The sequence below is a fragment of the Notamacropus eugenii genome, chromosome 1 (genome assembly GCF_028372415.1).
Source record: "Notamacropus eugenii isolate mMacEug1 chromosome 1, mMacEug1.pri_v2, whole genome shotgun sequence".
Lineage (NCBI taxonomy): Eukaryota > Metazoa > Chordata > Mammalia > Diprotodontia > Macropodidae > Notamacropus > Notamacropus eugenii.
Window position 1 is genome coordinate 23,769,079 of NC_092872.1, and position 19,725 is coordinate 23,788,803.

Genomic DNA, 19,725 nt, shown 5'->3' on the forward strand with positions numbered 1-19,725 from the left:
TTGGGAAAAAAGATTTAATGTTTCTTGTATATGAGGGGATATTTTTTTCCTGTTACTTTACCATAACATAGAAGTGTGTTATTTATAATGAAGGATATGATTTTGCTTTTTGAGGTGTTGAGTACAAATTCTAATGGGTAGTTTGTTTATATGTGCGTTTTTTAAACTACTCTGTATCTTGGTAACATTCAGAAATATCTGAATAATCTGCTAGTTATGTTTATGATTAGTGCACGTAATTGCCTGATGTTTATGATTAGAAGGTTTTCTTTGAATAGGAAAATCCAATTAATTGGGTTTTGATTGTATGCAAATGGCTTATTGGCTGAGAGGAGGTCAACCATAGATGAGAATGCAGCATGTCTTTGTGCAGAAGTCTGATTTGATAACTTAAAAGCAAAATAATGAAGCATTCTATTAAGACCTGATTTTAGAGTGATTTTAAAGGTGATTTAAAATTTAGAGTCTATTTTAAAAACTTTAAAAATATCTTTTAAAAATTCTTGCTTCTTTTCCATTAATTAGTGTCAAAATACCTCTTAAAAATTCTTGCTTCTTTCCTCTCCATTAATTGGTGAGAGGGCACCACCTGCCCACACTTCTTGTATTTTTGGTATATCTGATTACAGTGAAGAGGAAAATAATTATTTTGTTTTAAAAGATCTTATATTGGTATGAGTGCTTCGTGGGGAGAGTAAACTAGATATACAAGTCCATGTCCATAATAATGAACTCTCTTGGGATCTCAGCATTCTGTATTGTAAGATTTCGCTTTGACCAGTTGCTAACAATCCTTCTATTCTAAGGAGCTGGAGATGAAACGGCTGACATCTACACACAAATAAAAACGAACATTTATGTGGTGCTTTAAGGCTTGTAAAACACTGAAACATATCTGATTTTTTCCTTACAACAACCCTGAGAAGTAGGTGCTGTTATCCCCATTTTGCAATGAGGAAACTGAGGCAAAAAGAGGTTGAGGGACTTGCTTAGGGTTACACAGCTAGCAAGTGTCCAAGGCCACATTCTTGAGTTCAGGGTCATATCTTTATCCATTGTATGACCAGCTTCAGATGAGATGTGCTTTGAGATTATAATGGGGGAAGTGAGAGATGTTTGGTACATCTTCAAATTGCCATCACTTTGCTAACACCAAACTCCTCCTGTGTGGTAAGTAGTTTGAAAAGGGTTTTTCCCCTTAGGATGTTGGGTCCTTGACAGGAATTGAAACTAATTGGTTTTTCATGGCAGAATAGAAAAATTATGGAGTGCTGTTACAGCCACAACCAGCACTTGGCTCAGTGTCTCTTCCATAGCTGGTGCTTAATAAATATTAGTGGAAAAGAACTGAGTTCCTCTCTTAGCCGAGAGTGCAATCTTTACCCATCAGGTAGTGCTTTTATATATGATTCCAATAGGTCTGTCTTAAGAACAGACAAGACAAAGTTTTGTATTGATTCAACAAGTATTTTTTAAAGTGCCCAGTAAATTTAAGGTATGAACTCTAGGAGACCTCAGAATTTCGTAGTATTTTACATTGTCAAATTGAATTTTTAATATAACAAAATATAATGGGATCTTCTGTTCCACAATGAAAATTGTCTTTTCGTTCATTTGTTGACTGAAAATGTGACCTACTGTAGAAATACAGTGCAATGAAAGCCTGTTCGTTCCTTTTTCATACCTTCTTCAGGGATTTGAAGAGAGAGAGAGAGAGAGTGTGTGTCTCTCTGTCTGTCTGTGTCTGTGTGTGTGTAGAATATGTATGACACTTACGCTTGTAAAAATATTGTGGAGATGGAAGGATAGGCACATGGATCCTCTTCACAGTATTTTTATAAGCATAAGCTATGATATGAGGCCCATGATTTTTTGCAGGCATTTAGAATACAGTCCTTTCAGGTGTTTTGAATCACTCTCATCTGTAAAAAAAAATCATTTGATTAAATATAAACACAATGTGACTTTATGAGTTCTCCTACAATTAGATGTCTTCTGTGCAGTTACTGGAGTTGTAGGAGATTCCTTGAAAGACAGTGAGATGTGTATAGACTAGGGTTTTCCATTGTCATGGAGGTTATCCTGTGCACAATCCAAATGTAAGGAATCATAGATGGTGAGGTCCTTTAAATGTTCTTTGTGGATTATAATTGTTGTGATTGCCACAGATTTCTGAACATTGTAGAGACTCTTCAGTAAGATCCGTAAGCATTCAAGAGTTTGACTGAACCCTGCCACTGGTGGATAAAGTTGTATGGATAACTCAGGAGGCTATTTTGTCAGTACTTTGTTCAAGGAGAGAGAATTCAGACTGAATTGAACCCGTAATTAGGTTGAAGATAGCAAATTGAATTGCCTTTGCGGAGATAGTACTTTTAGCAACCCCAACTTCTCCTTAAATCAGGAGTTTTTTTCTCCCTAAACAAAAAAAGAGAGATGATTTTGCAAGCACTGTACTCAGCCACAACAAATCAATAAGTCCAGCATGTCAAGAATGTCCATGGGACATAGCTAAGTGAATTGATGTTGGGCAGGTAAAGATACTGCATTAAAAGATGGAATGTGTTGTTTAAGGAGGATTCAGATAATGCTAAGAGTCTCTGTGTCAGATGGTAGTGTTCTGTATCAAGTGGGAGAACTGGGAGAGCTGGTGCAGTCCTGGATGATACCACACTGAGAGGTTCAACCAGGTATGAGTAGAGGTCTGATATTCCACATCTCTGGGAGGTGATGGAGTGGGAAGAGCACAGGACAGGAAGATCTGAATTAAACTACTCTTGGTGATGCTTATTAGCGGCTGTATGTTACTGTAGGAATGTTGCTCATCTCTGTTTAGCCATAGTTTTCTCATTTTTAATGAGTACCTGCCTTGTAGGGATCAAATGAGATAACAGATACTTTGGAACCTGTTAAAGCCCTGTGCATGCTAAAGTGTTATTATCTCCTCATCTTTCTCTTGTCCCTTTAACCTGTGCTTTTGTTTCTTCTTTCATCTTGCTCTCATGGTAAAGTGGAATTTGACAACCTGGTGCTAAAACCTAGAGCAAGGCTCATCTTTTTTTATGGTTAGTATTCTCCCACTGATACTGTGTAACTGAGTTATGACATGTTCCATTCTCTGACCCAAAGGACAGTGAAGAGGGACACAGTAGGCAGGAGTGTATTACAATGACTTACTAATGAAAAGTTATACAGGAGCAGTAGCATAAAGGATTTTATCAGAGCAATTGGTTAACAGAAAAGATGTGGGCCATTGACATAGTAAGAATGAAGACTAACCATTGGACTTCATTGGTATCTATCTAAGCAACATCAAAATCTATAAGGTGTGTGAGAAAGTCGTGTGGGTGAATGATAGCATTAAGGGAAGAAAAGATCCAGTGCTAGAATATTGGAAAATAGCCACGTTTAAAGCTTTGGGGGGACATAAGGCACCAGCCTGAGACAGTGTAAAGGCTTAGAGAGCTTTGTTGGAAACAAGTATTTGCTCTCATTCTTTGTGTCGAATGGTCTCTGTTCCAAATGAAAATAAAAATCTAAACTGCAGTAAACAAAGTTTGATTCTGGGAGGCTGATACACAGGTAGAGCAGAATTATTGCTCTAGTTGTCACAAGCTCTCCCAAGATAAAACTGCCTTTTGATGACCGGGACGAATTGAGAGAAATCGTAACGGACAGATACGGGGCAGATATAATCTTTGTAGTATGTAACTGTATAAAGTGTAAGTAGAGCTATTTTTAAAGTGACATTTGGTATTGTTTCCTCCTTTAGGGTTGTGGTTCTTCCAGTGCAGTCAGAGACAACGTCTGGTAGTAGCAGCGTTATGTTACTTGAAAAGGTATATTTTAAAACAATTTTGACCTAACCACAGTATTTTCATAAAATCTTCAGTTTTGCATGGGACTTCAGTGGTCATCTGGCCATCTTCTCCCCAAATATGAATCCCATTTACAAGATCCCTGATGAATTGGTTATCTAGCCTCTGCTTGAATGCTTTTGGTAATGGAAAACTCGCATTCCTTCACAGAGCAATCCATTCAGTTTTAAGACTAGATCTTATTGCTAAAAAGTATGTTTCCTTTTGTTGTCCTGAAGACAAATCTAATTCCTCCTCAGTTATTGTCTCATTGAAGCGCTCTTTTTCTTTAAACTGCACATTCCCAGTTCCTTCAGCTGATCCTTGTGTGGGACATCTAGTTATCCTCTTGGGCATGTTTTACCAGCGACCCTTTTAACTTGACACAATATTCTGTTTGTCAGACCAGCTAGTCAGTAAGTATTCAGTAAGTGCCTACTATGTATCAGGCACTGTGCCATGTGCCAGTGCACTGTACACCTACATTATGGACATTAAACCTGTCTTATGCAGATTAATCAGCAAACATTTAAAGTGCCCATTATGTGCATTAGCTCTTTTAGCTAGAACATTATGTTACTGAATCCTTTTAAGTATGTAGTTTACCAAGCCTGACTGTTCTTTACATATCCCTCTCCCATCCTAGACTTTTATGTGTATTTTTTTTAAATCCACGTTTCAGCTAAACCATTATATCCTATTGAGATATTTTTGGGTGCTTTCTGTCATTCTGCATATCAGTCTTTTTAGCTTGGTTTTATCCTTATATTTGATCAGTTTTGCCATGAATACTTTCACCCAAGTCATTGATTAAAATGTGTGAAACTAGTCTTTAGACAAAGTTTCTGATTCCATTAGATACTTTTCACTGATCAAAACTCCTTGTATCCGTCAGTTATGGTTAATGAGTTCCAGTACCACCCAGTAGTGCTGCCTTCCAACTTATATTTCCATGTAGTCCAAAAGACTATCATGAGTGACTTTTAAAAAAGGTCTTGTTAAAATCTAAACCGATATTCTCCTGTACCATGTTTAGTAAACTTAACAAAAAAGCATGATAGTAGTTTTTTCTGCTTTGTTGTTGTCTTTTTAAATGACCAGTCATTCCAAGTGTACTCAACTCATCTTGTTCCTCTTCCTTCTTCCGTGACCCTTGCAATCCAGTGAGCCTTTCCTTTTAAGACAGAAAAAGTGTCAAGTACAAGGATAATGTAGTCAGTGGTTTTTCTAGCTATTAGCTCCCATCAGTCTAAGGAATAGAAGGTGGTGTATTTTAAGGCTCCTACTCGGACTTCAGTTTTTTTCTATGACAAAGGTGCTGCTGTGAATATTATGACATATATGGCAGCTCAGTTTCTATCTTTAACTCCCTTAGGGTATATACCTAATATTGGGGCCCCTGAGTCAAAGAATGAACAATTTGGTGACTTGACCTATATAGTTCCAGATTTCTCGGTGTAGTGGTAACAGTTCACAGCTCTGAAGTCCTTTTGGTATCATCTTTTCTTCATAGATGTATCTACTAGTTAACAAAGTTCAGGAGGCTCTGTATCAAATTCAGAATTTATACTGTACAGAAGTAATAGGTCATCTGATTTATTTCAGAGGAAAAGCTAGTGTAGCTAATAACCACATAGAATAATTAGAATGTGAACATATTTCTCATTTCCCCCAGTTTAAAATACACAGAATTGCTACACCAGCTAATTTTTCTCTTAAACTGACATGACTTTGTTAAGGATGCATCTCTAATGAAAAAATGTGTGAGTACTAATGTATTTGTCAATACAGTGAAGGGAATGAGTAAAACTTTAAACATGTAATGTTTTTGTCTCCTTTAGGATGTGAAGACAGAGACTCTTAGAGATAAAGAACAGCCAGTTTCTAAAAGCAAAAGAAAAATCAAAATGGACACATCTCAGTCACTGTCAGCTCAGAAGAACAGAGAGAATTGTGTACTTTCAACACCGGTACTAGATCCTTTCAAAAAAGAAGTAGATCATTTGGCAGAGGAGGTGAGGGAAAATCTTTGTTAAATAAGCCTTTATTGAATGTCTATAGTGCTGTGCTAGATGCTGTTGGCTAATGTGAATATGATACAGTCTCGTCTCTCGAGTGGCTTACGTGCTGTTTCAGGAAACTCAGTTTATACTTTTTAACTTTTAAAATGATAGCGTATCATTTGGTGATTTTCAAAAGTGGTATAAATAAATATGGTAGGAGTTTAGAGGATGAAAGATAGTATAAGTTAGAACGGTTGGGGTAGGTGTGACAAGTACCACTCACCTGGCCTTAAAGGATAGGTAAGATTTGAGGAGATAAGAGTTAGACTTATTAATGTCTGGCAAGTTAGTGGAGAAAATACTTCTTATGGAGTCAGGACCTGGGTTTGACTCCCAATATGGTCCACTTTCTGTGACTTTGGGTAAATCACTTAACTTTTCTGGGTTTGAATTTCCTCATTTAAAAAAATGTCGTAGTGATGCTTTTTTTTTTTTTTAATACTACAGTTTTTCTTAGTTACTACTCAGAGCCCTCCGTTGTAACAAATAAAAAGTTAATCAAAACCAGTTAATACAGAAACTAAAATCTGACAGCATATGCAAGATTTCACACTCGGAGTCTATCGAGTGTAAGCAAACTGCTGTAGAGCTGAGCAAAGTATTTCATAAATGCATCAATACTCTGAAACTAAGATTGGTCATTGCATTTAACCTCTGATATCTTTTATGTTGGGCTTTTTTTCTATTTACATTATTTTAGTTAGCATGATGTTGGAAGAAGGACCACTTTGGGTTAAAGATAACTTAGTTTTATGCGTGTTTGACTTAGAGACAATAGAAAGGCATCCATTGTTAGGTAGCTAACAATGAGAGAAGGGCATTGAATAGATTGGTAGACCTAGAATCAAGAAGCCCTGAGTTCAAATCAGGTCCCAGACACTTGTTAGCTGTGTGACCCTAGTCAAGTTGCTTAACCTCTTGTTTACCTCAGTTTTCTCAACTCTAATTATATGAAATAAAATTTAATTATAGATTTGAAATGTTGATCGTTAATATTATCTAAGAAACAGAAACTATTGAGAATATTTGCTCTTGATTTCTCCTTTACTTTCTCTAGATCCTTTTTTTCTTTTACTCTCAGTCTTTTTTTTCTTTAAATCTTACTTTTGGTCACTGTATTTAATCTCCTAGAGTTATAAGGATCAAATGAAATAGTATTTGTTGGGAGTGCTTAGAAACTACATGCCTGGCACATAGTAGGTGCTATATAAATGTTTATTCCTTTACCCCTGTGGATGAAGAGAATAGCCATTGAAGGAGATTGACCATTCACTTTAACATTTATTGAACACCTGTGTTTGCATTTGTTTCCTTTAATAACTTCTCTAATCACGGGCTAGAAGAGAATGAAATAGGGAAGAGACCAAAAGTCAGAATAATTTTTTTAAAAAATCCAGAGTGTGACTGAAATTATAGGAAATAAAGGGAGAGGAAGTAATGAAGAAATCGAGAGCAAATACTCTCCGCTGTTTTTTCTTAGATAATGTTAATAAGCAACATTCTAAACCCATACTTCATCTAATTTCATGTACTGGAAAATTCACCAGGTGAATTTTTATTTCCATTCAAATCACTTACTTATGTTGGTGATCCTTTAGTAAGCAGAACAAAGGTACTTGAAACCTGAGGCCTTCTTGGTAGCCTTCATCTATACTCAGATGCCAAGCGTTGATGGGGCATTTATTCAGTTCTCCTCTGAGGCTTCACCAGTGTATTTCCCCGGTATTTGATGCCAAAGGCATGTGATGAAACAGAACAGCACAGCAGTTACATGAAACCACTCTCAGCACTCATTCTCAGATTTTCTGCCACCCTCAGCAGCTTCTCTGATTACTTGCTCAGGTACTTTTATAGTGGAATAGGGACAGATCCATTCACTTGTTGAAAGATACTAGGGAAATTCATCAGTGAGAGTCTTGGGAGCGTCGATTTCTTTCTTGGCAGAGCAGGTGGAGCACGCTGCACAGGTCACTGCAGTGGCAGCGTAGGTTTTGTTAATCCTTCTCTGGTTCTACAGGATGGATTGTGTTGACCCCCTTCTGGCACCGCTCAGTGCTTCTGTTGAATACATTGTCCTTTGGGAACACCTACATTGTTCTAGGAGTTGTGCTCAGTTAATTTAAAATAGGAACTAACATTCATTTAGGTGGGAGATAAACCTGTGCACATGGGCAGTATATATGCTCTGTAAAAAGTAATTTCAGGAGGGAGAGAACACTAATAAAGGATGCTGATGCCTGAACTGTGCTTTGATATAGATTCTGTGATGGGAGATGAGGATTGTGATCTCATCTGAGGGTATTACTTCACAGCTGAAAAGATTGGGGCTTTTTGTCCCAGCTACCTCTTTTTTCCCCTACTACATATCAGATCACCTCTAGATAGATATCTAGCAGGGAAATTGGAGGTTTAAAGAGTAGCAAGCTTGAGTGACTTTATGGGTATAGAAATGGCTTTCCAGAAGGATTGGGGGTCAGCTCGTAGGTCTGTCAGCAGTATATGGATACAGTTGTTCTTTGTAGTCTTTACAACCGTTCTTTTTTGTCATCATGGGCACTACCAGTCTTCCTGTGATCTGGGCGCACAGCCTCAGTCAGCCTTGTCTCTTTTTCCCTCATATCCAGTCATTTTCGACATTTTGCTGATTTTGCCTACACAGCACATTTCTCATCTGGCTTATTCTTTTCATCTCTAGAGTCACCATGCAGGTTCAGGTCATTGCTACATCTTGCCCAGACTATGGCAGTGGCCTCCTAATGGGTGTCCTTGTAGCCAGTTTTTACTGTCTCCAATCTCTTTTTCATATGGGAATTCTCAAAGCATAGGTCTAACGATAGTACTCCTCTGCCTCAGGAAGCTCTAGTTTAAAATATTAACTCCTCCTTCTTGTTTAAAGATTTTCTGGCTTTTGCCTACCTTTTCCAGTGTATATACGTTATTCTCTTTCCTACACACCCTTCAGTGAAATTGGTCTGCTCTCTGTTCCACTTGCCCTCTCTGCCTTTGCTGCCGTGGGCTCATTCTTCTGGCTCTGGCTGCTTCTTATCTCCACCTCGTAAAATTCTTGACTGCTTTCAAGACTTACCTTGTGTTCTTCCTTCTGTAGGAGCTTGTCCTGATAGCTTCTGTCTTCACTTCCATGTCCTCCAAAATCAGTTTGTTTCTCCTTTGTGAATACGTTATTTCTTGCCCTGCTCCTGCAGTGGATGTGGTATCTTGATGGCAGGGACTTTTGTCTTTGCATCTTCAGCACCTAACAGCGTCTGGTGTGCGGTGGGGGATTAATAAATTCTCATTGTTTTGTGTTAGCATAGACTTAGAACTGGAGAAGGACTTGGGGTTATCACATGTACGTAGATATATGGAGGAAAGGACAGGAGGAGGATGGAATAATGTAGCTTCATGGAAATCAGAATTAGAGAAAGAAGGAGGTGTGGTCGGTAGTATAACATGCTGCCAAGAGGTCTGGAAAAGTTATAACAGAAAAATTTCTTGGATTTGAGATTGTGGTGATAATCATGGAGGGAACAGTTTTAGTAGAGTGGCTAGGATGTAAACTGTAGTTTAGATTGTTAGGAGATTGGATATTAAATAAATTTAGGCAGCAAGGAGAGATTATTCACTTAAGAATTTTGGCAACAAAAAGAAAACAGGATGAAACAAGATGAAAGATAGATCATAAATTTTTTCTTAATTAGGAAAGATTTGTTCATATTTGAAGCAGATGGTAGTAATTCGTTTGGAAGGAAGTTAGAACGTACAGAAGAGGGAGAGGATACTGCTGGGAACAAAGGTCTTTTGGGATTTGGGGGAGAGGATGAGAGCTAGGACTTTGGTGGAGGCCTTGGAGTAAAGAAAGGGGATACCTCTTCCACTGAAAGTCCAGGAAAGGAGAATGTCAAGTATAGAGAGTAGTTATTTTCATGAAAGGAATTATGAAAATAAGGGAAGGAATAAATTGAACAGAACTTCTGCTACATGGAAGGTGGTCAAATGTTCTGTGATCTTCTGTTATCCTCATTTTATTTCCTCTTTCTTTGAAATTTATACTGGGGCTGGCCTTTCTATACCTGCAGGACACCTTTTGTTAGGGGCTCCTAAGGGGAAGAGGAGGTTGTGCCTCCCTAGTTAGATTTCTGTGACTTAGAACTATTTTTTCTCTAACATAAATCTCTTCGAAGGCTTTACCTCTCCTTTCTTTCCTAACCTTAACCCTTCACCTTGTTTTGAGCCAAAGACTCAGATATTTGTTTCTTATTTCTAGCACATTTGACATTTTAGTTAATATGAAAATATTAATTACCTCATCATGTTTTTTTGTTTCCTTAAATATATCCTTATTTTTTCTGTCTTCAGTAATGAAGTTTCTCATGTGTTGTATATGGTATTGATAATCATTCTGTTTGTGAGGAAGGGGTATATATATACCTGTACCAAATGGATCATTAGGACAGTTTTTCCAAATAGCTATTTGTGTATAAAAGATTTTTAGAACTGACGGAAACCTCACCAACTATTCCATTCTTTTCTTAGGGCTAAAACCATATTGTAACTTTCTTGGGATTAATTAATTATTTAAGTTTTTGTTTTAGCGTCTCTGGTGTCTTCCTGCATTAGTAGGATTGTTATCATGTGTTAGTTCCCTTTATCAATGAAATCACAGGTCCAAGACCTATTATCTTTTGTCCTTACTGCTTAGCACTGTGTTATAATTAGTGCTTAATGAATGCTTATTGATCTGACTCCTATTCTCTGTGGAATGGATCCTAGTCTTCTAGTATAGGAGAGGAGATCTTTGTCCCACTTGGTTTCTATTGATTGGGGAGGGCTTAGCAGTGATTGTGTGCTCCCATATGCATTGTTTCATAATTAGCATCTCTTAAAGTAGCTGTCTGATGTAATATAATATAATATAATATATAATATAATATTGGGCATTCTTGACATTTTGCTTATCTCACACATGACAAGTGTGTTAATGTTTTTTACGTTATTTTTTTCTTCCAGGTTGCTAAAGCTGTTGTAGCAGATTCACCACAGCTTTGTAAAGAAAGAGACAAAGAATTAGGGGACTTAATCAGCTGTCTGTTTTCTAACCCATTTTTGACAAAGAAGCAGATTCCACGAACTCCAGAAAATTTGAGTAAGTTCAATTTATGCTTCTGATCTGTTATTTTATTTCATAGACATTAGTTTTTAAAATTTTTAAATCACTGCTTAGTATGAGAAACATAATATAAACACTATAACTATTTCTGGTTAGAGTGAAATTGCAAAAGACTGTCTTAATAAGGCCTATAGAATACATTGCCCCCAAACAGCGTTGATTTTTATTTTTTAATAATTTATTTTTAGTTTTCAGCATTCACTTCCATAAGATTTTGAGTTTTAAATTTTCTCCCTTTCACTCTCCTCCCCCCTCCCCAAGATGGCATGCAATCTGATATAGGCTCATTCATATTAAACATATTTTCACATTAATTATGATGTACAGAAAAATTAAAACTAGTGGGAGGAACCGTGAAAAAGAAGAAACAAAACAGAAGAAAAGGAGAGCAAATAATATGCTTCCATCTGCATTCAGGATCCAGAGTTCTTTCTCTGGATTTTTCATCCTGAGTCTTTTGGAGTCGTCTTAGATCCTTGTGTTACTGAGAAGTCTGTCAAAGTCAGTCCTCACACAGTGTGGCTGTTACTGTGCACAGTGATCTCCTGGTTCTGCTCCTTTCCCTCAGCTTCAGTACATAATAAATCTTTCCAGGCCTCTCTGGCGTCTTCCTGCTCATCAATTCTTAAAGCACAGTAGTATTCCATTACATTCATATACCACAACTTGTTCAGCCATTCCCCAATTGATGGGCATCCCCTTGATTTCCAGTTCTTGGCCATAGCTGCTATGAATATTTTTGTACATGTGGGACCCTTTCCCATTTCTGTGATCTCTTTGGGATAGAGTCCCAGAAGCAATATTGCTGGGTGAAAGGGTATGCACATTTTCGTAGCCCTTTGGGCATAGTTCCAAATTGCTCTCTAGAATTGGTTGCTTCAGTTCACAACTGCACCAACAATGCAGTAGTGTTCCAGCTCTCCCACATCTTCTCCAACATTTATCGTCTCCCTGTTTTGTCATGTTAGCCAATCTGAAAGGGGTGATGTGGTACCTCAGAGTTGTTTGGATTTTCATGTCTCTAATCAAAACTGATTTAGAGCATTTTTTCATATGACTATAGCTTTCATTTTTCATTTCTTCTGAAAACTGCCTGTTCATATCCTTTGACCATTTATCAATTAGGGAATAACTTGTATTCGTATAAATTTGACTCAGTTTTCCATATATTTGAGAAATGAGGCCGTTATCAGAAACACTGGTTCTGAAATTGTTTCCCAGCTTTCTGCTTTCCTTCTCATCTTGCTTGCATTGACTTTGTACGGAAACTTTTCACTTAATGTAATCAAAATCATCCATTTTGCATTTCATGATGTTCTCTTTCTTATTTGGTTATAAATTCTTCCCTTCTACATAGATCTGACAGGTAAACTGCTCTTTGCTCTCCTAGTGTTTATAGTATCAGTCTTTATATCTAAATCACAACATGTTGGTTTTAGCATACATATATTTATCATAGTGACATAAGTATTCCGATGTTTTTGCTAGCTTGGATATATTACTGTGTCTCCATATCCCCTTATTTCTTTCTGGCAATAATAAATTTTAAGCCAAATAATAGTTCATTTTAGTGTGAGACTAGAAACAGCCATAGAATAAGGGTCAGGAGGGACATTAGAAATGATTTTAATCCAATATTCCTCCCAGTTCAAGAATCACCTGCACACAATCACTGACAATATGGCACATGCTTCTGTTATTAGATATTTATCAGAAGTGTCTTAAGTGCCACTTGCCTCCTTGCCTGCTCTTGTGCTCTGAGGAATCACATTGGAGTTTGTTGGGGTAGGGTGGCAAGTTAAGCAGTTATATGATTTATTTGAATGTTTTGTTTTAACACTATGTTCTAAAACAGCACCATCCATCCTATGTTGAATCAAAGTGATTGAATTGTTAAAATTAAATTATATGTCTTATCAGTCTGTTTTTTCTGTCTATATAAATTAACAGAGAGAGATGATTCCATTTTGTGTTTGTTTTTATCAGCTTCTGAAATTAGAAACTCCCAAAGAGAAGATTTTCCAGATGATGTTGATCCAGATATAGAAGTGGTTCAAATGGCTGCTGTGTCCAATGACCAAACACATTCGAGCATGAACGATTTTTTCTCAGGATCAGCTCTTAGTAAATCTTTTTTGCCTGAGGAAAGAGGTTCTCTGAAACTTGAACCTCAAAGGAACATAGGAACTAGTCACTTTGACCCACTAACAGGCAAATGTGCAAAAATGTTAAATAAAAGAACCTGGGAACAGAACTCAGAATGTGTAGTTTTACAAGCAGACCTTGAAGAAAGCCATAGAGGATCAAGTTTATCTGCTGCAGAGAACAAGATAAAGGGAATAGATGGTAAAGAAGAGCAAGTTAATAAAAAACTGGACTTCTCATCTGCATCTTGTAAAGAACAGTCTTGGGTGCATACAACTTTATGGAATTCTGAGATTCTAAATGAAGTTAGTTCTAATAGTAGAGACACTGTCCATTTTGATATATTGCACGAAACCCTTCCAGAGGCAGCAGACAACTTGAGTTTTAATAGCTCCTATAGCACAGAGTCTGGTGATGAAACAGGACAGAATAGTTCAGTGGCTAATGATATATTAATGGAAGAGTCAATGAGAAAAAAGTTGACAACTGAAGAAAGAAACTTGAGTTTTGAGGCTATTTGCAGAAGATTTGAAGCTCTTAAAAAGTCTGTGTCTGAGAAAAAAAAAGAATCTCCTCAGTTTTCACCTAAAACATTTATAAAAGATGATTCAAAATTGGGTTGTACTTCAAATAACATGCAAACAGATGACGTGTTTACTTCTTTGGGATATTTTCCTGCTGTCTACACAGACAACATAAAACCATCTCTACTAATGTCCTTTGATGAAAGAAAATCTCTTTCACCACTTATCAGATTTTCTCCAGAGGAACGGAGAGAAAGGTCCATAAAGCCAAACAACGTTGGAGAATTTTTACCTTATTTACAGGGTAAGATTTTCACTAGCCACCTCTTTTCATGAAAATAAGTGTAAAATAATTGCTAAACTCTCCTAACTATCTCTTTCTCTGATTTCTTTATTCAATTTGACAGATTACTCACCACAAGAGCATATTTCCTTGGAGTATACTAGTAAGTTCTAAATAAATGAGACTAAAAATCATATATTCAAATTTTGGAGACATTCTGTGTCCAGGAAGAAAGATGAGAATTTTTAACCCCTTGTAGATCAAACATTTAGCAAATAGTTTTCAGAAATCATTATTCTATATCAGATTGCATTTGAATGTTAGATGTTGGTAGCCACTTTCATGTATATAGTAACTATTACCTGTATCTTCCAACTATCCCTACACCTGCTACGGTTTCCTGTAAAGCAAGACTGAAAGTGAGCATTTTGTGGTAAAAAATAATTTTCTCTTACATTTTAAATGTAAGAAAAAAAGACTCAACTTTAAAATTTTATTAGGCTATCTGATTTTCATTAGGTCCCAGACAAGTGTCAGTGTTCTCATGACTTTTAGAGCCCCTGGATTTTGTGCCCCAGAAGAGCTAGTTCTTCATTAGCTATAGAAGCAATCATTTCCTATGTAGGACAGTTTGGGGCTTTGTTGTGGTTAGAAGGAGGGCAGGGGAGGAGAGGAAAGAGCGCAGGACTTGGGGAGTCACCAGTCCCTTCAGATTTCAGCTCTTGTTGATACTCACTGTGACTTTTGACAAATTACTATATTTAGACATTTATCACAATCACTTTAAAGTGAACAGAGTGCGTTGTAAACCTTAACAACACTGTGTAAATGTTTAGAGTGTTACATTTTTAGTGAAGTGCGCTCATGTGACATTGACGTAATTGCTGTTATTCATGGGAAGAAGGGAGGAAATGAATGAGTTGGGTAAAGTTTGAGTCCTAGGATTGTTATAGCAGTCCATTGAAAAGTATTTATTAAACGAGCTTATTACATGCCATGTAGTGAGCGTGGTGCTGGGATCCAAGTGGGTGTGGTGGTGCATGCTTATGGTCTCAGCTGTTGGGGAAGCTGAGGCTTGAGATCAGGAATTCTGAGCTACAGTGGGCTAAATGCATCTGGTGTTTTTACCAAGTATGGCAAGTCCTGGCAGGGTGAGGGAAGTGGCGTAAGATTTCTTAGGGTAAAGGAGTAGGCACATTAGTTTCTGTGCCTCTCAAGAGTGAGACCAGGACTGATTGGCCCAAGACCTAGTCTTTTGCATGTGTATATATGTATATACGTATGTATATATAATTAAAAACAATGAAAATAATATTTAATTTCATGTAGTAGACTTCTTAATGAGACAAGTGTGTACATAAGTATCTATAACAACAAAGATAAAGGGGAAGGCACTGATAGTTGGGGAAATCAGGATAGACTTCATATAGAAGATGGTGCTAGAGCTTTCCTTGAAGGAATAGCAGGATTCTAGGAGGTAGAAGTTATTTTCAGGCACAGATGGTTCATGCAAGTACTTGGAATAAGGAGATGGAATGTCATGTGTGAGGTACTGAGAAGGCTTGTTTGACTGGATCACTGAAGGAGGTAGAATACAATGAGGCTGGAAAGATAGGTTGGGGCCTGTTTGTGTGTTTTGTTTGTCCTTTGTTTTTTAAAGAGGATCATTAACATCACAAGAGTGATTGACACCTTGACTTGCTTGTGGACTGGGTTTAAGTGAGGCAGCCTCACTCTCCTTTAGAATCAAGGAGTCCAGTGGCAAGACTTGGCCTTTCTAAATTAGGTTTTTCTCAGGTCTTAGCTTGTCTGAGGCAACAGCTATTGATTAATTAATTCAGTGCCTAAGGACTAGATAGGAATTGAGACAAAAGATGCCCCAATTATAAATCTATTAATTTGGGAGAGGAAAGACTATTAGAGTTTCTGGCCTAGTGTTCCAAAAGCCAAATAAGGGTTCATAATATCCTAGAGGCAATGGGGAGTCATTGGTTTTTGAATAGAGGAGTGACTTGATCAGAGGTGCACTTTAGGAAATCTCTTGGGCAGCAGTGTGGAAGATAGACTTCAGAGGGGAGGGACTTGAGACTGGGACACTTGTTAGGAAGATGTAATAATCTAGGAGAGAGGGGATGAATGGAGGCTGTCTGAATAGAGGAAGTGGTTGTATGTGAGAGATGGAGAGCAAGAAACAGCAAGATCTCGCAACTCAATATTTTGATACCAGTAAGGAGCAGAGTTGAGCTATTTTCCCAAAGGAAAGCTTATGTGTGTATAGCATATATATTATAGCATATGTGTAATTGAAAGTTTATTTGTAATGAATCTTAAATTTTCTTGGTTTTGAGGATGTTAATGTTTTGGTTAATAGCTTCTTAGAATTGTACCACCATGTAGAGCAAACTCATTTATCTGATTGGTGCTATTATTTATACAATTATTACAAAAGATAGAAAAGACAAAACAATATTGGAAATATATTAATAACACTTTAAAAATTACTGTAAAATCTGAGGTAAGATGAAGATTACACCATCATATAGATCGGGTTATATTGAGTTTCCATATGAGAGTGCATAATTTGACTAATATAATAAATCAGTAAACATTTATTAAATACCTGCTACGTGCAAGGCACCATGATAAGTCCTGGGGATACCAAAAGAGGTAAAAGACAGTTCCTGTCCTTAAAGAGCTTACAATCTAATGGGAGAGACAACATGCAAACAAACATATACAAATCAAGCTATATACAATATAAATAGGAAATAATTAAAAATTATTAATAGGAAGGCATGAGAATTAAGAAGCCTTAGGGATGACTTCCTGTAGAAAGTAGGATTTTAGTTGTGATTTGTTGTTGTTGTTGTGTTCGTCCTTTATTTTTGAAGAGGACCATGACATCAAGATGATGACATGACTTGCAGGTGACTTTGATTTGAGTGAGGGAAGGCTGTGCAAGGTCACCAACCTCACTGTCTTCTCCTGAACCATCTGGGTCCAGTGATCAGATATGCATCAGGAGGACTGGAGAAGGCCCTGGATGCAGTGGGAGACCTTGGCCCTTTCAGGCTAAGGTCTTATCACATTCTCACTTTGAGTGAGATGCACCCATTCAGTGAATTGGCTTCTTTAAGTAGTTACTTAAGGGATGGTCCCTTTAATAAAAAAAAAAAATCAAACTGGGAGGGGAAGAACTTCAGGGTTCCTGGGTAAAAGAGAAACAATTTCTATTTAGTAATTACATTCACTCTGTGCTAGGTGGGTGGGACTTGTTGTCCAGTCTGTAAGCTCCAGAGTGAATTGGGTTTAAGACTTGATCTTTGAGCAAGAAATGTAGTCAGTAAACACAGGAAAAAAGGCAGTTTTTGGCCATGGCATTTACCTTCCCCCGGGTAGAACCCTGGTGGAGAGAAGGAAGAGGGGCGGAGGAGGAGGGAGAGGGTAGAACTAAGAGCAGTGTATAGAAGCTGCAAGGAGACAGATTGAGGGTTCCTAACTAGAATTATATCAAAAGTGGAAGTTGAGAGGCTGTTATCAAGTGGGGAATGGCTGAGAACGTTGTGTTATATGATTCTTATGGGATACTATTGTGCTGTAAGAAATGACTTTCAGGATGCTTTGAGGTGGAATGGGAAGGGGGTATGAGAAAGAGAGAAGTTGTGAGGTCGGGTGAATGGTCAGAGCAGAGGAGGGAGGAGAGTGTTAAGGCATGGGGGCCAGCCAGAAGGCCAGTGCTGCTGCATCCAAGAGTATGTGTCAGGGAGTAAGATGTAAGAAGACTGGAAGTATAGGAGGGGGTTAGGTTAGAAGGGCTTTGAATGTCAAACAGAACATTTTGTATTTAAACCTAGGCTCTAGGAAGCTACTGGAGTTTGTTCAGTGGGGTTATGACATGGTCAGACCTGTGCTTTAGGAACATCACTTTAGTGGCTAAATGGAAAATAGATTGGAGTGGGGAGAGACTTGACTCAGGTACACCCACCAGCAAGCAGTTGCAACAGTCTGGGTACGATGTTATTAGGGTGATGGCAGTGTCAGAGGACAAAGGGAGACATGTTTGAGAGAGATTACAAAGGTGAAATTGGCGAGCCTGGGGAGGTGAGGAATCTAGGATGACTCCTAGGTTGTTAGCCTGAGGGACTGGGAAGATAGTGTTGCACTCTAGTAATAGGTGAAGGAAGGCAGAGGGAAGGGTTTAAGGGGGAAGGATAATGAATTGATATAACAAAATCTTAGTATATTGAGAAGCTTTTGGACGGATTTTACTGAATGAATGCCTTTAGGCAAAGTGCTGCAATGAGAAAGAATTATTTTTAGAAGTGTAAACACAATTTTATCATATATAGAGATTCCAGATTTTGCTGTTATGTGGAATGTGTGATTTTATTTTTGACTGTAACGTTTACTTTTATTTCTGCAGAAGAAAACTTGCATAAAAGGCTCGACTCCTCATCTAATTTAAAGGCTGAAGAAGATGCAGCAGTTGCACAGTTAATTGAATTATGATGGATTTAAATTGAAGATTCATTATAGAATAAAAAACTGATTTGTAATCTAAATATTTTTGGGAACCCTTCCTCCTGCAGATAGGAAGAAAAACACTCCGGGTAACAATACCCCAATCTTTTAGGGCAAAAGAGACATATAGCATCTAGTTAGTGAATTCTTTAGCCTTTTTGAATGAAAAAATTACAGCTTTTTGCCCATTTGTAAAAAATGGAAGTTGAAAACAAAATATAGAATGCACAGAATGTTAGAACTTGAAAGGATAGATCGTCTTATTCAGTCTCCTCATTTTATGGATAAGGAAACTGAGGCCCAGAGGGGTAAAATGATTTGTTCCGAGTTACAAGAAGACATTTTGGTATCTTCAATACTCAACTTGTAGAGAATGAGCTTTCCAGAGAGTTAAGTAGCATAAGAAGGCCATTTACAAATACTGCACTTTCCTCCTAAGGAAATTGCATTTGTCTTAGCTTTCATTGTTAGGTAAATGTTAAAATCACTAACAAGAATAATGAAAATAGTAGATGACATAGGGCACGATTGGAGAAAAAGTAAGAACCAGATAGTGTAAGCCTTAAACTTGCTTCCCCAAAGTGGTAGCAACAACTTATGGAAATGAAGCTAGATGAAGAATGAGCATATGAAGAAAGATAGGGCAAAGGATCTCCAAGTGAGACGATGATAATAACAGAAGAAAAATGACGAGAAGAGATGATAAGAATGACTACCAAGAACTAGAAATGTACTCAATGGTTTTCATTGGGTAGTGGACTGATTTGGTCTGATTTAGACTGGGACTATTTATTTTTCTAGTTTTGTATTTCAGTATAAAAAATGTAAATAAATAAAGTCATATTCACGGTTGCTCTGGTGGTTGCATTTTTGGTGTTGCATTTATACCATGAAAGTTCCCCAGATATGAAATGGGAAGTTGGTATTCACAAGAAAATGAAAAACATAGAATATTTTGTTAGATCTGAAATCTAGTAGTTTTAGAGTTAGTATTTCAGTTACTTTGAGCCCTTTTCACGTTAATAAAAATGGTGCCTGTTTGGCCAAAATAATAACTTTGTATTTGAGTACATCATGATGACATTGGGTTAAACTCATCCTGGGTTTATAGTATCCCATTATTTTAATGGATGCCATAGTTTTTCAGTGTAAATTCATAATCAGG

At 37.3% G+C, this 19,725-nt stretch overlaps 1 protein-coding gene and 1 non-coding gene across 2 annotated transcripts in view; both read left to right on the forward strand.

Moving 5' to 3' along the window:
- HAUS6 (HAUS augmin like complex subunit 6) overlaps positions 1-19,412 on the forward strand; it is a 38,558-nt gene extending 19,146 nt beyond the window's left edge. Inside the window, exons 13-18 of the mRNA XM_072655550.1 lie at positions 3,773-3,839; positions 5,699-5,872; positions 10,928-11,063; positions 13,074-14,060; positions 14,164-14,202; positions 18,463-19,412. Of these exons, the coding sequence (XP_072511651.1) occupies positions 3,773-3,839; positions 5,699-5,872; positions 10,928-11,063; positions 13,074-14,060; positions 14,164-14,202; positions 18,463-18,548 (1,489 nt within the window). The 3' untranslated portion in view covers positions 18,549-19,412. The remainder of the gene's footprint in view (positions 1-3,772; positions 3,840-5,698; positions 5,873-10,927; positions 11,064-13,073; positions 14,061-14,163; positions 14,203-18,462) is intronic.
- Positions 3,565-3,695, forward strand: LOC140521847 (small Cajal body-specific RNA 8). The gene has a single exon (XR_011973127.1).
- Positions 19,413-19,725: the final 313 nt, after the last annotated feature.